At 35.7% G+C, this 19,483-nt stretch overlaps 3 protein-coding genes across 4 annotated transcripts; 2 read left to right on the top strand and 1 right to left on the bottom strand.

Moving 5' to 3' along the window:
- Positions 1 to 286: 286 nt before the first annotated feature.
- LOC111901931 (magnesium dechelatase SGRL, chloroplastic) lies at positions 287 to 2,499 on the top strand. The gene is made up of 5 exons (XM_023897790.2): positions 287 to 637; positions 866 to 1,042; positions 1,484 to 1,642; positions 1,910 to 2,056; positions 2,180 to 2,499. The coding sequence occupies exons 1-5, from the start codon at positions 482 to 484 to the stop codon at positions 2,297 to 2,299; spliced, it is 759 nt and encodes a 252-aa protein (XP_023753558.1). The 5' UTR covers positions 287 to 481; the 3' UTR covers positions 2,300 to 2,499.
- A 4,421-nt stretch (positions 2,500 to 6,920) lies between these two features.
- LOC111901980 (uncharacterized) lies at positions 6,921 to 8,077 on the top strand. Its single transcript, XM_023897851.2, has 3 exons — positions 6,921 to 6,953; positions 7,241 to 7,518; positions 7,630 to 8,077. The coding sequence occupies exons 1-3, from the start codon at positions 6,921 to 6,923 to the stop codon at positions 8,075 to 8,077; spliced, it is 759 nt and encodes a 252-aa protein (XP_023753619.1).
- Positions 8,078 to 8,174: 97 nt separating this feature from the next.
- On the bottom strand, positions 8,175 to 11,964 carry LOC111901932 (aldehyde dehydrogenase family 3 member H1). 2 transcript variants are annotated; one of them, XM_023897792.3, is made up of 11 exons: positions 11,819 to 11,964; positions 11,491 to 11,720; positions 10,525 to 10,593; positions 10,331 to 10,427; positions 9,986 to 10,192; positions 9,794 to 9,909; positions 9,581 to 9,685; positions 9,023 to 9,195; positions 8,841 to 8,931; positions 8,610 to 8,759; positions 8,175 to 8,529 (listed from the first exon to the last, which is right to left on the bottom strand). In XM_023897792.3, the coding sequence occupies exons 2-11, from the start codon at positions 11,716 to 11,718 to the stop codon at positions 8,296 to 8,298; spliced, it is 1,470 nt and encodes a 489-aa protein (XP_023753560.1). In that variant the 5' UTR covers positions 11,719 to 11,720; positions 11,819 to 11,964; the 3' UTR covers positions 8,175 to 8,295. The 2 variants fall into 2 exon arrangements, with proteins under 2 accessions (XP_023753560.1, XP_023753559.1); XM_023897791.1 differs by having other exon boundaries at positions 11,491 to 11,932.
- Between the last annotated feature and the right edge of the window lie 7,519 nt (positions 11,965 to 19,483).

The following is a 19,483-nucleotide window of genomic DNA, read 5'->3' as shown; positions in this document are numbered from 1 at the left end:
TTCAGTACTCCTAAATAAAAGACCAAACCAAAAATGAAATTTATCAATAATTATCGTATGTATAAAAAAGGATGGATTCATTTTTAGACCGTAAAAAAGTTATAAACCCATGGACAAGTTTAACGTTTTATTCTTAAACTTTTAGAATTAAAAATCAGAAATGAACTCAACAAAGCAATACATGGCCACGTATCTCACATTATCCATCAAATAGGAGGCTCCACCTAAACGAGTGGTTGCTTCTGCATTCCCATGGATTTTCGATAGGCTCCACAATAACAAAACACCCACCAACGAAATTTAGAAACTCAAAACTCAAAATCATAGGGTTTCCAAATGATTTTCTAACTTCAAAATTCCCACATACCACACACCTCTTTCTCCTCTGCTAGATTAGTAGGAAGAGTGAGTGGTGATGAATGGGGTAACCGAAAGATCAAATTATTAGTAGAAAGAGTGGTTGAAGAGAGATGAGTTTGCAATGGTGTCTATGGCAAGCAGAAATCTTTCATTAACATCCCTTCACAGGAATCTTTATAATAGTTTCAGTTGCAGTTTAAATCCTTCAAGAAGACACTCACCAAATTCTGGTTTTCTTCCTGATACTCGACCTTCTTACAATACACTTGTTTACCAGGTTCTTCCCCTCTGTTTTGCTACCGAATTCATATGTTTTGAATTTGTTTCTTTAGATAATGATGCATAAAGTGGTGAAATTATGTCTATATGTTCGATGTATTTTGATCTTATAAAGAGGAAGAACAGCTCGTTTAGTTTGATCGATGATGTTCGACTTTCTTTTTGCTTCGGATTACTTGATATGCGTAAAGCTAATTTAGTTTTGTTTTGGAATTTTATTTAATAGGCAGTGAAACTTTTAGGCCCTCCAGCAACCTTTTATCCCTCAAAACTACAAGTTGTTTTCAAGGGAGAAGAAACCGATCAGTTCACAAGAATTCTCCCAAGAACCTACAACCTTTCCCATTGTGACTTCACTGCTAACCTCACCTTAACCATCTCAAACGTTATTCACCATGACCAGGTTCCTTTTTTCTTCCGGGTGTATCATACACATTTTGGCTAAAAATAAGTACAATGCCTATGATACATGTCAGACACATTAAAGTATGTGTTAGACACACTTTAAGTAAAGTGTGTCTGATGACACATTGTACATGACAAACACATTGTACTTGTACATGTAATATCAGACACATTAAAGTATGTGTTAGACACACTTTAAGTACAGTGTGTCAAATGACACATTGTACATGACAAACACATTGTACTTGTACATGTAAATACAATGCGTCTGTCAATCGGACACATACAAATTGTATGTGTGAGACACAATATGTGCTACATATTGTATGTTTGAGGATAATGTGCTTGATAATACATACAATGTATGAGATAGGATGTACCTAATGCATACTTAATTCTCTAGAAAAGGTGTTGATTAATGACTTGTATTTGATGTTAGCTGAGAGGGTGGTATAATAAGGACGATGTAGTAGCTCGGTGGGCTGAAGTGAAAGGTCATATGTGTCTTGATGTTCATTGCTATGTTAGCGGACCGAATTCCTTACTAGACCTTGTTGCAGAGTTCAGATACTACATTTTCGCAAAGGAATTGCCATTGGTAAATCAAATTTCATCACCTTAATCTAATGATTATGAAGATTTTAGCGTTAGCTAAAGATGTGTAGCTTTCTAGGGCTATTTTTAATGCCAAGGACATTCACGTCTTTTGCACAGAGGAAACATGTCTGTATCACACCTTTTTGTATGGGACAAAAAGTATAATTTTGGCACATTGACATCAGTCACATGCCAAACACAGTACAATACCATCATGTTCTACCTTGTGTAATAAATGGGGCCTAAAATATTTTTGGTAAAAATGTAGGTTCTTGAAGCAGTGTTGTATGGGGATCGGGTTCTATTCAGTCAACATAAAGAGTTAATGGATGCATTTGTTCGAGTCTTTTTTCACTCAAGTTCAAGAAAGTACAACCGAGTAGAGTGTTGGGGTCCTCTCAAAGATGCTGCTAAGGTATTATACACAATCTTGATTCTTGAACTTGTGTATAAACTAGCAACAAGGATGTGAGAATGTATAATAAGTAAAGTTCTCAGGTTAAAGACTTTTAATATTTGTGAATTTGGATATATTCAGGGAAGAGTAGGAGATCAAATGCAAGGTTTATTTGGTGGAAACATGGAATCATCTACACCTCCAAGTAATAATGGGTTACCTAAATCTGTATTTCAAATTCTTGCAACATTTCTTTTGTAATTAACCACACCATGGGGCAATGACATAGTGTAAAAAGAAAGTCAAACTGTGGGAGGGTTGAAAGTCAACCACTCAATTGCTTCATAGAGGTTGAGACTGAAATCTGAATTCATATTGATGATTGATGTCTCATTCATTCTTTTTTGTATCATTGAAATCAAGATTCTTGATTATAAAAAGACTGCATTTTGTTGATAGAAGTTTATTGTATTTCGGTCGAACAGCACCTTTCTCATAATTATCACATTGAAAGTCAACCACTCAATCTATGTATGGAAATTTAATTTCAGATTTCATATGATTTGATCTATAATAATTTAATTAGATTTCTTTCATATCAATAATAACATACTTTACAAATTCCTCTGACATTGCATTGTTATTCAATTTTAAAGTAGCAAACGCAAAACATTTAGTTGGCAAGCTTACAACCTTTAGTCCCAAATTAGAAGACAAAGATCCTTTAGCCTCAAATTTAAAATATACAAAACCCTACGTGATACAATTTCATTTAAGTTAGCAGACACATAACCTTTGGTCTTCATATTAGGATACATGAAACCATTTGTTTTATAATACCATGTAAATTAGTAGACAAAGATGCACAAGTACAATCGAACTCCATCATGCCTTGTTAAAAACACAATAAGTAACAACAAACAATGGAATTATGAGCCAAATATCAATTTCAGCTAATCATTCATGGAAAAAAAAAGTTGAATTGTTACTAAACCCAAAAAGTCAAAATACCAGTTTGATAAATCTAAATATCGATACAATTAGTCATTTTTGTATATTTTGAACACCCATATGAGAGAGAGAGAGAGAGAGGGTTTTGATATTGGTTTCATCCGTTATACCTATGTTTTTTGTGTTGTAAGTTTAAAATGATTATGATGAATATTTGTTTTTATAAAGTAAATTTAAGATTAATAAGAAACAAGTTCATGTAGACTATCAAGTAGACACTTATGTCTGATATATACCCTTTTCAATCTCCCATGTAAGTTACCGTGAAATGGGTAGAAAAATCATATTATCCAGAGTTTGTTTCAAGTTTATTTAATAAAATATGGTTCAACAAGCATTTATGACATCATGTAAAATTTTGGGTTTTCAACCATTCAACTCTATAATACTTTAAGAAATGAAAATGCCAAACGGCATCGGTCTAGCACCCCTAGTAGTGAGCTTGGGGATCCAATTTTTTTGGCACATACAAGTATACAAGAGTTTGAGATTTTTGATATTTTGGCTTCATGGAAAGAAAATGATTCCTAATTTCAAATTCTAGTCATTATGGTTTGTGATAAACCATCCAAGCTTCTATAGTAGCTTTGAAATCCGTTTTTTCTGTTAATTATAGGGTTATATCACCTATAAGAACAAAACTTACCCCTTTGTTTTTGGAAGTATGCACATGCTTGAAAATTTACTTAGATGTCATGAACGAATACAAAATGTTTCACCATTTGATGGCAAATTATTAAGGGTTGAACAAGAAATAGAGATGGACTGAGTTACACACATCTCTAAATCTAATGGGTAAGAGACATATAATTCCCAAAAAGTTTCTAAGTGTAATAACTGAGTTAGATTCACCTTTTTACCAAACCTAACAAGAAGCATATCAAACAACCCATAAGGTGGGTGCCAAAAAGCTTAAGTGTGGTTTACATGGATAGAGCGAAAAGGTGGGGTTGTCGGATGCTCCCCCCTCTCCCTCTCCCTAATCTCTTCTAAAACTTTAATCATAACCATAACGTAGATAAATATTAAGCCCAAAAGTAATTCAAAGCTACCTATTAGTAGTGCTCAAGAGTGGCAAACCTAGAAAGAAAACACATGGGTTGTACAAAGTTTTTAGTGGTTGTATTGTTAGAACGAAACTCATTTTTGATGCATTTTTAGCCACAAAATCATCACTAAACCGATGGATTTACTCTAAATCACACTTATCAGACTTTGTGATGGATTTCCAACTTATTTTTGACGGGTTTACGACGGATTTATGACAGATTTCGACGAAATTTTACTAAATTTACATTTGACGGAAAAATTTGAGAGGTGGCTTGTGCTACCCCGTGCTACATACTAGATCCTCCCTGGTGCTCAACCCTTCCCATTTTTTTAGCTCAATCATTATATAAGAAGTAAAGGCTATTCCAATTATGACTACAATTAAGTCTCACACTTATTAACTAAAATCCCACCGCATTCATACCCATTTATTTTAATTGCTGATTAAGAGACACATGCCCTAAACGGGAGTGCCATAATTCAAAAGACGCCTTGGGTCGCTTCTTAGCATAAAACTCACAAGCCATCGCTTATTTAGAAGAACACAAAGCCCCCCGATCACACGTTCCTTGAGCCAACATTTGTTTTGTTGTCCGATCCTGAATGTAAAACAAAGATTGGGAGAAAATCACATCCACGTTATTATCGTATGTTAACTTGCTAATAGATAATAAATTTTTAGTAAGACGGGGAACCACCAAAACATCTCGCAACCGAATATCATTTGGAAGAGAGGAAGTCCCAATAGCAACAATGGGAAGAGTATTACCATTACTGAAGTGAATTGAGCCATCACCAACAAAAGGTTCGGGTTTAGCAATCGAGCCTGAAGAAGAATCCATGTGGTCCGAGGCACCGGAATCAACATACCAATCCGGGTCGGATGGGGTCACACGACAATTTGCAAGGAAAGCTTTTGCTAAATCGGCTTCACTATGGGCAGACCGAGAAGCAAATGTCGGAAGTTGTGGACAAGCATTAGCAAAATGACCGTTTTGTCGGCATAGTTGGCAGTGGGGTGACCGTAGGCCACAACCACGACCATCGCGAGGACCACCACGACCACCGGAGTCACCACCCCGACCCCGACCAGCAGTAGCAGAGGCAGCAGCCCCAATGGGCGCAGATTCAGCAGAGAAAGCGACGACAGGTGTGGATTTGGCGTGGAGGGATTTCATGAAAAGCTCATGACTTTTGGCTTGAGCAAGGAGGTCCCGAAAAGTTGGAGAGAGACGAGAGGTCCGAACCCCAATGGAGAAAACTTCAAAATCGCTGCCAAGACCACATAGGAACCAATGATTTTTATCAGATTCGGTAACAGCTTGGCCGATAGCTTCCAATTGATCATAAACCGCCTTAAATTTTCGTCCATATTCGGAGACGGTGGAGGTTCCTTTAGAGAGAAGCCGTAGTTGATCACGAAGATTTTATACACGTTCCATGGAAGAGTTCCCATAGGCGGATTCAAGAGCGGTCCATATAGCACGAGTGGAAGAGAGGCCCACTACCTCAGAAAATGCTTCTTCCGTGAGGAAGGCTTGAAGAATGATGACTGCCCGTTGATCCGCAGCATGCCATTCCGCAAAAGTGGGGTTCTCAACTTGCTTGTTGTCAACCAGAAGGTGGGAAGAAGGGACTGCAGAGGAGCCATCAACGTGAGCAAGGAGTTGTTGATAGTTAAGGAGGAGAGTCATTTGGTTCACCCACAATAGATAATTGTTAGAGGAGAGGCGGATGGTATGAGGTGAAGGAGAGTGTTCATGGATAGAGTGGCATCAATGGAGGAGCCAGCCATGGATGAAGCTGTGATGGTGACAAGAAAAAACGGAAAGATAGGAGAAGAAAGGAGGAGAATGATCGGCTAAGAAGAGGGAGAGGAAGGGTGGGGTTTTTGGCCTAATACCATGAAATAGTGGGTTTCCACACCAAGAGACATGAGAGTTATCACACACACACACACACACACACACACACACACATATATATATATATATATATATATATATATATAAAAGACCCTCAAGTATACAACAATAAATGAAAAGTCTATACAGATACATAACTAGTCTAATAATTACTTTCTATAACCTAAAAATTAGATAGTTAATTAAGAAAATAAAAAATTACCAACAGATGAAAATTATTTTTTAAGAATTAACCACAAAATTATATGTATCAAAATGCATGAAAATATAATATGACAAAAGTACTTTCATTTATCGTATTATGCTTATTTATAGAATCTACCACGTAGTGACTATTTTACAACTCATGAAAAGTTGCTTTTACGAAGAAAAAAAAAAGTAAACAAAACAAAAAACATCAATGAAATTTTCTTCTTTCCAAAATGGCAAAAAAAAAATGAGGGTGTTAATTTAGAAATGGATTTTGTTTGTGTGTTCAGAATAAGATTTCATGGCGTTGAGATTGCGTAATTTAAGGAAAGGACATAACAGAAAAGAACAAGAGATGAAATCATCGATATGTTGCAACATAATTGATTAATTGTTGAGGTATAGTTGGTATATATAGCTCTCGTCAAAGTACAAATTAGTGTATCATATTCCTGATGCTGCATGCATGGGATCAACGTGTGTGAGAATGGGAGGCGTTCGAAAAGCATGCAAATCATTCATCTCCAAACATCGTCTCGGCAAAAAATCACGTGTGAAGAGCAAGGACAAACACCATCTCCAGGTTTCATTTCCATTTCCAATTCCCAACAAATTAATGATCATAACTTGTATCACATACACAGTTGAAAAATCATTCCAATTTTATTTGTTTATAAGAATCCCATAATTTAATTGCTTTATTAACAATGGCGATTTTAGCTATTGGTAAATTAAACAACGTAAGCACATTCTTGTTGTGATTTGTGGGTAAGGAATCGTAAGTGTATTGCTATTATGGATAAAAGAAAAACTACATTAGGGTTTAACATTTTGTTTACATTGGATTACTTTTATTTACCATATCTAAGCAACGAGAACGGTTGGTGAAAGGTGGATAGGGTTAAATATACCTTTTCTCTAAATTATATTGTCTATGTTGATAAAGAGTAAAGTGTTATAAAACTAGGTTGTTAGATTCGCCAATTTATGGTGTTAACGATTTTACATATGGTTAAATACATTTTAGGTTGACTTGGAGAGGGATGTTCATGAAACCGAAGGTCTTATCTCACCTAGAGTCTCAGTTCCAAGACTTTCAAGAACCGCAAGCACTGGTTTTTTACCTAAAGGCTCCGTGTTCCACGTCAACCCGACAAGGAACAATTCAACAATCTTGTATTCCGATGTTAACGGGCTTCGAAAGCCTCCCGATACTGTGAAGCGACTCGAGTGCACCCTCGAAGACTTGTGTTTTGGTTGCATAAAGAAGGTCTACATCAAACGAGACATAGTTACAAATGACGGGTATGCATGTATTTATATCAAGATTAGTAATACAGGACACAGCCTAACAGATTGTACTGCATTTGATGTATCGAGACTGATGTAGCGTTCATGTCACATTATCTTGTCTAGGCAAGTAATACAAGAAGATGAAGTGCTAACGATAAACGTAAAACCAGGATGGAAGAAAGGAACAAAGATCACATTTGAGGGTAAGGGAAACCAAACTTCACCAACTTGCATTGCGGATGTAATGTTTGTGATTGACGAGAAACAACATCCCGTTTTTAAAAGAAACGGAGACGATTTAGAAGTAGCAATCGAGCTTCCTTTAGTAGATGCATTGACTGGTTGTACAGTTACCATACCTTTTTTAGGTGGTCAAGAATCACGTTTGACCATCGCTAATGATGTCATTAACCCGGGTTACACGAAAACAATCGAAGGAGAAGGCATGTGTTTACTTAAAGAACAAGGAAAGAGAGGAAACTTGAACATCAAGTTTTCGGTTAAGTTTCCACAGAATTTGACCGAAGAACAACGATCAGAGTGTTTTAATATCTTACAAGATTCATGCTAATCCTATTTAGATTTAAGTTGATTTCCTTTTCATTTTCATTAGTCTAAGCTTTATTGTTTGTATCTGCTTTCTGCTTAAAGATGTGCAACTTGTATCATACAGATGAATTCACATGTTTTTGTTTGTAACGATGTTGTACAAATGTAAAGATAACAGAAACATTTTAACTTTTTAACGGAAATGAAAGCAAACGGGTTGTGAAAATTACGGATTTACATTTATGAAAAGCCGAAAAGAGCGCGAATGATACCAAAGATACTGCCATCTAAAAGAGCTTTCAGAAGCCTAAGCTTGCCAGCTGTGTATGGTGGGTATCTTGCTGGAGCATCTCCCAAAAAGCTTCTATGTAAGACTGCTTTTTTATGGGTAAAAGCATCAAATGAGAATTTGCCATGGTATGCCCCTGTTCCACTTTCCCCCACTCCACCAAATGGCAATGTGTCCACCATAAGCTGCATAATAACAAAACCCAAAATGAGAAGGACATTTTTGTCATTTGCATAAAGTAATGGTAAAAGATGAGGAGTAGTACGTGTAAGGAAATGTCATTAACGACTATGGCTCCAGAAGAGATGTTGCTGACAAAATCCTGTTTAAGTTGCTTGTTGTTGGTAAATATGTATGCTGCAAGAGGCTTTGACCTTGAGTTGATAAAGTCAATGCCATCTTCAATTTTTTCAACCTACCAGAGGGTAAGAAAGTAAATTTATTCGAAAATTTTAACCGGGTGAGAATTTACTGTGGCTGGTAAAAAAATTTTTACCGTTACTACAAGAAGTAAAGGACCGAATATCTCTTCGTGCATAATGAGGGAGTCTTCCTCCGCATCCAGAACAATAGTTGGAGCAATTTTTCTAAAACAGACAAAAAAAACATCACGACTTAATCAGGTAATTAAGTAATTTTTAACAAAATGAAGTATGGAAAACATGAAATAAAACTCACAGGCTACTCTTGTCTGTTTGACCTCCATGAACTATCTTTCCAGAAACCCTATCATCATCCAATAGCTTTGACAACCGAGCAAAATGATTGGAGTTCACAACTCGAGATATATCTGGAGAATTCAAAGGATCTTCCCCATAAAACTTTAGCAACTCTTGTTTTATAGTGTCTATCTGTACACATGATTAAAATATGCTTTTAATATGTAGTTTATTATGTCAGTCCAGTCTGACAAATTGTACTGTGTTTGGCATGCATGGATCAGGACTAGACTCAGGACTAGACTCAGACTGAGACTGATATCAACGGAACAAAAGTTGCAATGTTTTGCCACACCCAAAAAGGTGGGACTGGGACTCCCTCTCGATACCTTGTTTGTGTAAAAGACGAAAATGCCCTCCGTATCTTCATCATCGAAAATAAGCTTAAAAAGCTTGTCTAATCACGTCTGTTCAGGCTATGATTGGACGTGACTAGACAAGCTTTTTAAGGCTATTTTTGATGATGAAGATAAGGAGGGTATTTCCGTCTTTTACACATGTAAATGAGCATACGTACCAAAGTGGGAGCAAATTGTTTTGTTGTGATAATGTAATCAGGAGCTACACAAGCTTGTCCATTGTTGCATGCCCATTTACCTCCAATTATACGCCTTGCTGTCACCTATAAAAAGTATTTAAAAGAAAAAAAAAATGGATAGTTAATTTAACCACAAAAAAAAAAGCCCAGAAGGCATGGGGGTACTAAAGTGTAAATAAGAAAGCTCCCTACAGTTAAGTCAACGTTTGAGTCAACCACAACAGGAGATTTGCCTCCAAGTTCCAAGACTACAGGTGTCAGATGTTTTGCAGCAGCAGCCATGACAACTCGCCCAATTCTCCCATTCCCTGAAAAGATTCAAAAGGGTAAAATGGTCATTTACTATTTATTCAGACTGTTAAAAGGGAAGAATCAGAGAAAGACCTGTATAGAAGATTTTATCCCATTTTTGTTCCAGAAGTGCAGATGTTTCAGGAACACCACCTTCAACAACTTTTACAGCAGAATTATCCAGATATTCTTCTAGAAGTTTTTTCAGCAATGAAGACATGGCTGGAGCAATTTCTGAGGGCTTCAGAACAACAGCATTCCCAGCTGCAATTGCTCCTATCACTGGATCAACAGATAACACTGCAAACAAAAGACGTAAATGCCCTCATCCTCATCATTGAAAACACCCCTAGAAAACTTATCCAATCATGTCCGGTGTGTGTAAAAGACATGAAACAAATGTGACAGATACAGAAGAAAACCAAGTCAAGAACATACAGAAAGGATAGTTCCATGCTGAAATGACCAAAACAACCCCCAAAGGTTCTGGGACTATTTCTGCTGATGAAGGAAAAGTGCTTAAAGTGGTTTTCACCTGCAAAGAATTATCAATATATTTGCATTACATATAAACTTCCCTCTTAAAAGTACATGAAAAGTTTTATGTCATTTAAAATCCAAAGACAGGTTACTTTTTCTGGTTTCATCCACTCTTTAAGTTTCTTCAGTGACACCTTGCATGAATTTTTTATCAGAGCAATCTGCATTATAAAGCAATAGAATGATTTATTTCAGTAAAGGATAGAATCACTTAAATTATAATATTATAACAACCACAATATATTCAACTATGCAAGTTTCATAGAGTACATGCAAAAAAAAAAAAAAAAAAAAAAAAAATCCTTTTGATTTCTAGAAGATGTTAAATTCAAAGGCTCAATCATAGTTTCAACAAACCATCAAATTTAAAAAATATGATTGGAAGTTTTGGTCATAAATAATCTGGAATTAATTATATGGTTAGTGATATCACATCTAAAAATTTTGAGCATCTTTTGGTTCTGTACAAATAGGAGCCTTAATAAACTGCTACACCATGGATGACCAAATCAATTAGTACAACAAAAGGACATATCTACTTTAAAAAACACAAAAGAATTCATCAATATAGGGAACTTCAAATTTCAGCATTTAATGCATTCACCAACTAAAAGAATTGAGCAATTAATTCCTGGAGGAAAAACAGAGCATCAGTGTGTCTGTAATATACTCATGATAAAAGCGTTCATATTGAATTTTGACTCACAAATGAGTTGTTAAAACCATTTTTGTACATGTAAAATCAACTAGTAAACTACTACTCAAATAAGATTGAATTCAAAAAGTGTTTATGTCAATTTGGTTTTGGATTGCATTTAATTGTAGTTTGAACCTCGAAAATCGAATGAACTTTTTTGCAGGAGAAAGTGAGTGTACATACTAGCTGGAACACAGACACACGCACATGTCATGTATGAATTTATTACACAACCAGATCTAATCAATTGCACTCCCAATCAACCAAAGAATTCCGTACGTAATCAATATACTGAAATCGAAACCTATATGTAGGCAAGTAGAGCATCAATAAAATCAAAACCTAAAAAAAAAAAATTGACCTCATGGATGAAAGCTTCCATCTCAGGCTTCGAGAGGTCAGAGAATAAAGCATCGCAAATCTGCTTATCGCGCTCTTCCACCATCTTCAACAAGCTCTTCAACTGTGATACTCTCCACTCATAGCTCTTCGTTTTTCCAGCGACAACCGTGCCTCTCAACTCCTTGACTAAACAGTTAGCAGCTTCTGTATCGAATGCAGAATTCTTTACTTGTTCTTCGGAAGCCATTGCTGTGGTCAATATCGATCTGAGTAGAATCGTCGCAGCTATATATGGATAAAACCAAAGGAAGTGACGTGAGGAAGACTGCTTAGGTATAGTAGTTTACCAGCGAATGACGAGGCGTAAAGTATAAGAAAAAAGGATCGATGGTGACGCCGATTGCCGATTGCCGGTAGCCGGTGGGTTTTTGCGTTGACGATAAGAACTAACAGTTTGTGTACATATTATAAAATATAAAATGTTTTTTTTATAGATTGTAACGCTTTATTAACTGGTTTTTAACTCTAATGTGGTTAGCATTAAGTGTAAAATATTTTCTTTAATAAGCACATTAAATTAAATTTAAATTTGGATATTTAGTTAAGAAGTTGAGAGATTTGTAAGATATACATAAAACTATTAATAATTATCTGATTTTCGAATTATTAAATGATAAATGATTTTCAATGTTTGGTTGTAATGGTCCTTTTACCAACTTTGGTTGATGTCAATACAAATGTACAATTGAACCAAATAATTGAATCAATCCTAAAGTCACATTCATTTTAGGAACACGTAGGTCGAAAGCGAGACATACGTTATTACTTATTAGATAGTGTTTTAACATAATTGTATCCAACATGTGTCTCATACTAAAATTTAAACCAATCACCTGTCCTTCTAGTTACGTATAGTTTATACTTTATATATTCGATTATCTTCCATTAACATCCCTAACATCCCTCGTTATTTTTATTGCAAGGAAAAGTATGAACATTTAATTTAGACGATAATTCATGAAATAAAGATGAAGATAACCTCTTTGGTGAAGATATTGGTATACTGTGAGTTGGAGGCAACATGTAAAACTGAACTAGTCTCATGACAACCTAATCACGAACAAAACGGATGTTTATATTAATATGTTTGGTTCGTTGATGTTGAATTGAGTCATGTAGACGACATAGACATTGTCGCAATGAAATGATATTATCGCAATACACAATCATTGCTTTGGATGGCGAAGAATGCAATTTTAATAGAAGGTTGCAAAGCCAACAAGTTTTGATACCGTATTGATGACCCCATAATAGTACTCTCATATTGGAATAAGGGATGCCACATTCTCCTTTAGATGACCATTATAGCAAATTACTACTCATAATCATGCATTATTCATATGTTGAGTGTCAGCACATCCCCAGTCGGCATCTAAATATTCATTAAGACATATATTAGAGAAGACATCAACCTATAATTTGTGATCAATGGTACCCCCAAACATCATAAAAGAATGTGCTTGAAATCTATGATCAACTGTACCCCAAACATTCCAAAGAGTGTGCTTGAAATCTATGATCAATTGTAGCCCAAACATTCCAAAAATGTGCCTAATATCTATGAGCAACGATATCCCAAAGCATACAAATGGATGTGCTTTGAATATATAATCAACGATACCACAAATATACCAAAGAATGTACATAAAGAGCCAAATTTGTTAGACGAAATAGGTAATATTTGCTTATGTGAAGGTAAGGTACTGAAAAGCACTAGCTAAACTCCTCTTGGGAGGGATTAACAGTTGGTGTGTTATAGGCGTCTAATTTATATTATGTTTCAGTAGGTAGCTTATAGTTGTACATGCCTACACACTCAAGGATTGTTGTGGCAGACTTCTATTAGCTACAAAATAAGCATGTTAAACTACGAGCGGTAGAGATCTCGAGGAATAATTAAGTTCCTAAAATCGATCATGGAGATGTCATGCATGACACAACTACGAGAACGTCATTAACATACAGAACTAGATAATCCATATATTTTCCTTGCATATAGTAAATAAAAAAAAAAGAAAAAAAAGAACAGGTCCGGTTATGCAAATACCAATATATATGACAAACTAGGAAAAACATTTAAACCAAACTCGTTGGGTATGTTTACAGCCATAAAGAGATTACAAAAGATGACAAACATAATAACAGTGGTTGATGCTAAAGATGGTCCCGTGTAAATGTTCATAAAGAAACGTGTTTTTAATGTCGATCCGGTGAATCAACCAATTTCTACAGAAAATGTTTGATGTATTTTATGCATCTTTTAGCATGTTTACAACCAAAAAAAATAAAATTAGGGTATTCATATATATAACACACATTTATATGTACCAAAAAACAGGGGTTAAATCTATAAGGACACAAATTAAATTTTTAATGTTTATTTGCATAAGGCACTTGAGTCTTGAATCAAACAATTATGATTAAAAGGAGGCATATCTAATAAACTAATTTGTCACTAACCTACAACTAAAGTAAGATTTAAAAATAAAAAAAATAAAAAAATAAAATAAAAAAAAAAAAAAGTCAAGCTGCAAATTCTTTCCGCCTAATATACAAGTTAATTATGAAATGATATCAAATTCAATTACTAATTTAAGTTGGGACTAAAATATACTAAACACCTCTTTATTTGCCACAAAATTTAATTAAAACCTTATTAATTAAACCTAGTCACATTAATTAAACCTAATTAAGCTTTTATAATGAACTAAAAGCTTGCATCGAGTTTTATGCAATCTCTCTCTCTCTCTTTTATAATGAACTAAAAGACAAGCAATGATACTAGAATGTACCTAATTTAGTTGGCCATCATAAACAAGTAGAAATTCAAGCATTTGAATCAAACAAAATGTGAAACGCTAAATTAGAAATCGTTTTCAACATCAATCCACGGTACGTAACTACAAAAAAGGAGGAGTAAGAACTAAAAAATGGTAAACTGCATTATCTGAGTCGTCCACGTGGCAGGTCAATCGTGAAACACTAGCAATATTTAGGTGTGTCAATGTTTGAACCATGGACATCTTGTGTGGAATTTCACTCCTCGACCACTAGTCGCCAATCGCGGGGGCAGGAGTAGGCATCAGACCAAAACAAAAATTCAACTCATTTAATGCTCGGTTGTGGTTTTGTAAGATCCCAAAAATCATGACCAAAAATTTTCGTTTTAAATTATTAAATAAATCATAGTTATCAAATCATTTCATTCAAAAACATAAGTCATCGTATCAAATCAGAGTATCATATCAAAACACATGTCAATATATTAGAGTAAAACATCTCAGGCTAACAAATGGTGTATGTACTACAGTCATCCCGAGTTATTCTCTTTGCTACCGGAAGTACTTGTAACCAAAACTGAAAATTGTAAGAACGAAGCTTAGTGAATCTCCATAAACTACCACATAACATACACATAACCACATAATCACATAATAGCATATCATGGGCCTTGCCCGCTTCATCAGGCCCCACCCAGCATCGAACAATGTCCGGCATCGGTCCCCGCCCGACATCGGATCGAAATCCGACATCGGTCCTCGCCTGGCATCGAGCAAAGCTCGGTATACATATAACATATCAACAAATACACATAAATAATCACATAACATAAACATATAAACATTCCTTGGGCCCTGCCCGACATCAGACTGAAATCCGGAAGCATACAAACATTCCTCAGGCATTGTCCGACATCGGACCGTAGTCCGTAACATTCTAAACAGACACATGCAAGAATCATGAAGACATCAAGCATACAAACATTCCTCGGGCCTCGCCCGACATCAGATCGGAATCTGAAAACATATAAACCTACATCGTGCATTGTCCGACATCAGACCTTAGCCCGGAACATACTAGCACACATATATGGGTCGGTATTGGTGCCTTCGACCCGTTCATAATGGAGGAAACCCACCTCCAATGTCGAATGATAGCTGAAAAGTCTCTGTCGCGGAATCAACTCTACACACTACCTGAATCAAAACAATCCCCTTAGATACTATATCATGCTCATAACCCCTTTAGGGTTAACTGTGGTCAAAGTCCCAGTCAAGTCAAAGTCAAAGTCAACGCTCCGAGTTGACTCAATTCGTCGAGTTCTCATGAATCACAGAAACCGTGAAGTCGCGAATTCATGATCTAACTCGTCAAGTTTTCCTCCAACTCACCGAGTTCCTCCTTCTGAACAGAAACATGACTTTCCTAATACAACTCGTCAAGTTCCCTTGAGGACTCACCGAGTCCCATTAACAGAATCGGGGACCTTTCAGACCAACTCGTCGAGTTCACTTATGGACTCGTCAAGTTTATCAGTCTGTCAACTCTTCTTAATGCATTAAGCCCTTATTCTTCAGATCTACCCCCTAAACTTCGGATCCAAACCGGAAATACGCCTAAAAGGGTAAAGTTTCCACCTTTACCCATTAAGGTCTTCTCCAAACGCATAAGACTCAAATCCCAACTCAAAATGACTTAGATCCTACTCCTAAGGCCATCAAAACTTCAAGATAAACTATGAGATCTTAGATATGAAATCAAGTTACAAGATAATCACGTAATGTATGAAACTTTATCCACATGCATGGACATAGGAGCTTCAAAAGACCAAAATTATGGTCCAAAGGTTGCATGGGGCTTCCATGACCTTAAAGTGGCACCTTTATGCCATGAAAACCCTTCAAGGTCCTAGATCTGAAGCATTCCCCACTTGGGACGTCCAAATCCCAAGGATCATGTCATTTGGACCAAAACTATCAAACTAACCCCATAAAGGAGATTTAAGCAACTACAAGGAAAGGTTTAAGCTTTATACCAGCAAAATGTCGTGGATGAGGCAAGGATTTTGGATTTATATGCTCCCTCTTGTGTCTCTAAGCTCTTCTTCTTCCAATAGCTTCAAATACACACCAAAACTCTCAAAAATAGCTCAGAAACACACAAATGGCTTTAGGGTTTTCGAGATTTAGGCTTTGGAAGTTGGAGGCTGGAAATGAGGCTAACATGAAGGGTTTAAGACGTTTAAATAGGGTGCAAACCCCAGAAATCAGGGTTTCACCTCTGCTAGCCTATTCGTCGAGTTGAGGCCTCTCAACTCGTCGAGTAGGTTACTTAAATCACGCGACTCATATGGTCTCTACTCGACGAGTTTGGGGCTTCCAACTCGTCGAGTCGCTCTTATAATTTGAATAATTATTAAATTAAATACGTACCAGGAACTAGGCGTTACAGGTTTTTTTTTCGATCATTGCTAAAAATGATTGAACAATACAAGAATTCAACTCAATTAGTGTGTTGATTCAACTTACAATAAAAAAGAAAAGATTGTTTCCAAATTACTTCTAGTCACCATATCTTCTAGAAAGTTGCTCTTGTTACTTCCAAAGTCGAGAGATGTGAAAAATGGCACCTAAAACCGTGTTCGACGAAAGAACATTAACAAGAAAACTTGTTCGTGTTCGTTCGTTTGTTCGGCTAACTTAAATGAACTAGCATGAACAACCCCCATTCGTGTTCATTCAGTTCATTTACAACCCTAAGGGGGGAGGGAGTCATTCCCTCCCAACCCACTGAACCCACTGTCACATCAGTTTTTCTCTTTCATTTTTCTTCATCTTTCCCAACCTACAATACACGGAAACCTTATCTTTTTCAACCCACTCAACTTATTCAATTAAAAAGAATACAAAGCAATCAAGGTAAAATCTTAATTAACAATAAAGTTACCGCATGTACCACTCCTTCTTCAGCTGGTTGTTTAATTGGTTTCAGTAACCCACTTAATCCTCTCTCTCTCTCTCTCTGTACTTTCTCTCTCTCTCATTTTCTCTTGTACCATGTGTTTTAAAACTTATACCTTAGTTCTTTTGTATTTTTTTAATTGAGTGGGTTGAGAAAGATATGATTTCCATGTGTTGTACGTTTGAAAAGATGAAGAAAAAGGAGAGACAAAAATTAATGTGACAGTGGGTTGGGAGGGAATGACTCCCTCCTCCCTAATCGGTGAATTACTTGATCGTGTAATTTTATACTAAAAAATATCGGTCACACCCTCGAACCAGAAGGCGAAAACGTCCAAGGGCTCGTGTGACTATCAATTGAAATATCATCACAATGAATATACATGAAACATAACACAATCATCACCAAACATTACATAACACAACTGGTATTGTTCACATTAAGTACATTGCCTTAGATTACATATCCAAAAATATTAATTGTATGATGATTCACATTACACAAAAATAAATCCCTACACTTGAAGGTTTCCCCTACTTAACGGTTACCTGAGAATACAAGTTATTTTAAAAACGGTCACCATATATAATGTTGGTGAGTTCATAAGCATGTTTGAATGAAAGTCTTTGTATTATTTGTAAAACCCAGAAAATCCAATATTTTCTATAAAAAGTCTGAAAAATGATGTAATAGTCAAGTATAAATGCATGTGTGAATTCCATTGTAAAATATGTATAGATATGAAATCCAGAAATTTATTTGTATTCTTTCTGTTGTAAATAGAAGGTAATTGAATAATAGTATTTCCCCAGAAAATCTGATATTTTCTGATTATAAATGTGTTGTGGTCTTAAACCCTACGACCATGTATTGATGTATGTATGATTTGTATTGACATGATTAATGTTCTGATTTTCGTAATGTTATGATGATAATGATCTCTATGTGAGTCGTTATAACCATGCTTGATAAGGACTAATTCACCTGTCTTGGCATTTTCCTAACGCCGGTTTGTTGAAGTTAAGGTTTGTCACCCTAGACTGACCTAGACTAGCTGTAGAGAACTGCTCAGGTGTGGGGGAGTCACCCCCGTATAGATCTATACACAAACTCCCGCTCTCCCTCCAGGAGACTTTGGTTATAACTACAGGCTACGATCATACACTCAGTGGTGTCAACCGACATGTCTCACTAGATCCCAGTTGTTAATGTATAATTATTCGAATTTCACGACATAAGATGTATATGAATTTAGATTCTTGCACATACCAATTAAGAATTTAAATGAATAGACAAAGCCCAACCAACATGGAAAAGGGACAACTGTGGTCCATTAGGCATGTAAGTTATTTCCAGGCTTGTTAAGTATGCAAAAGGATACTTTAAGGCCCATTAAGCATATAATGTATAGTCCAGACCCAATCAGCGTGTAAATGGGCCACTAAGGCCCAATAAACATGTAAAAGGTGATTTCGGCCCATTAAGCATGTAATTGGGTCACTAAGGCCCAATAGACATGCAATGAATGAAGTGGGCCCAATAAACATGTAATCATTGTATTTTGTTTCTGTTCGTTACATCATTTTTTTTATTTGAGTTTAAGTATTTATCAAAAAGACGTAAAAAGGCTAAATTTGTTATTATAATTGAAATTTTTAGTCCATTAAGTTGTAACTTTACAATTTAGGCTTATTTTCAACAAAATTGACTCTTTAGGTCCCTTATGACCTAAATTAAACATTTGAGGACTTATTTCACCTAAAATGACATTTTTTGTCCTTTTTTATGAAAAATAACATTTTAGCCCATTAAATTATGAGACCTTGTATTTTCGGCCCAATAATAAAATAATTTACAATTTCGGTCCAAAAATACATTCATCGACATTTTCAGCCCTTATTTGCTATAAATGACATTTTCGGCCTAAATTTTATAAAATTAACATTTTTGGCCTAATTTTGAAATAAGTGTCATTTTCAACCCCTAAATTTGTAAGTTTTCATTTTTACTCAACTTTTGATCAAATAACATTTTAGTCCATAGAAGTTTATATTTTTGCAATTTGGGCCCAAAATAACCGTAAGGCCCAAATTAAGGCCCATAATGCAAAATTTTCCACTTTTGGTCTTTTGGAAGGTATGATTGTTATAAAAACTGATTTTTATACAAATGTAACCCTTTTGATCCTTACAAAACCGTAAGTGTCACAA

The sequence above is a fragment of the Lactuca sativa genome, chromosome 6, assembly GCF_002870075.4.
Source record: "Lactuca sativa cultivar Salinas chromosome 6, Lsat_Salinas_v11, whole genome shotgun sequence".
NCBI classification, from domain to species: Eukaryota; Viridiplantae; Streptophyta; class Magnoliopsida; order Asterales; family Asteraceae; genus Lactuca; species Lactuca sativa.
Note: the sequence above shows the minus strand (reverse complement) of the source record. Positions and strands in the feature narration are given on the sequence as shown.

Bases quoted from the DNA above. Each gene is read 5' to 3' on its own strand.
- LOC111901931 (XM_023897790.2), top strand. From the start codon at position 482: ATGGTGTCTATGGCAAGCAGAAATCTTTCATTAACATCCCTTCACAGG. The intron at 638-865 runs GTTCTTCCCCTC...TTTATTTAATAG, and splicing joins ACAATACACTTGTTTACCAG to GCAGTGAAACTTTTAGGCCC. The intron at 1,043-1,483 runs GTTCCTTTTTTC...ATTTGATGTTAG, and splicing joins ACGTTATTCACCATGACCAG to CTGAGAGGGTGGTATAATAA.
- LOC111901980 (XM_023897851.2), top strand. From the start codon at position 6,921: ATGGCGATTTTAGCTATTGGTAAATTAAACAAC. The intron at 6,954-7,240 runs GTAAGCACATTC...AATACATTTTAG, and splicing joins CTATTGGTAAATTAAACAAC to GTTGACTTGGAGAGGGATGT. The intron at 7,519-7,629 runs GTATGCATGTAT...TATCTTGTCTAG, and splicing joins GACATAGTTACAAATGACGG to GCAAGTAATACAAGAAGATG.
- LOC111901932 (XM_023897792.3), bottom strand. From the start codon at position 11,718: ATGGCTTCCGAAGAACAAGTAAAGAATTCTGCATTCGATACAGAAGCT. The intron at 10,193-10,330 runs GTATGTTCTTGA...TTTTGTTTGCAG, and splicing joins AGCATGGAACTATCCTTTCT to TGTTATCTGTTGATCCAGTG. The intron at 9,910-9,985 runs GTCTTTCTCTGA...GAATCTTTTCAG, and splicing joins GGATAAAATCTTCTATACAG to GGAATGGGAGAATTGGGCGA.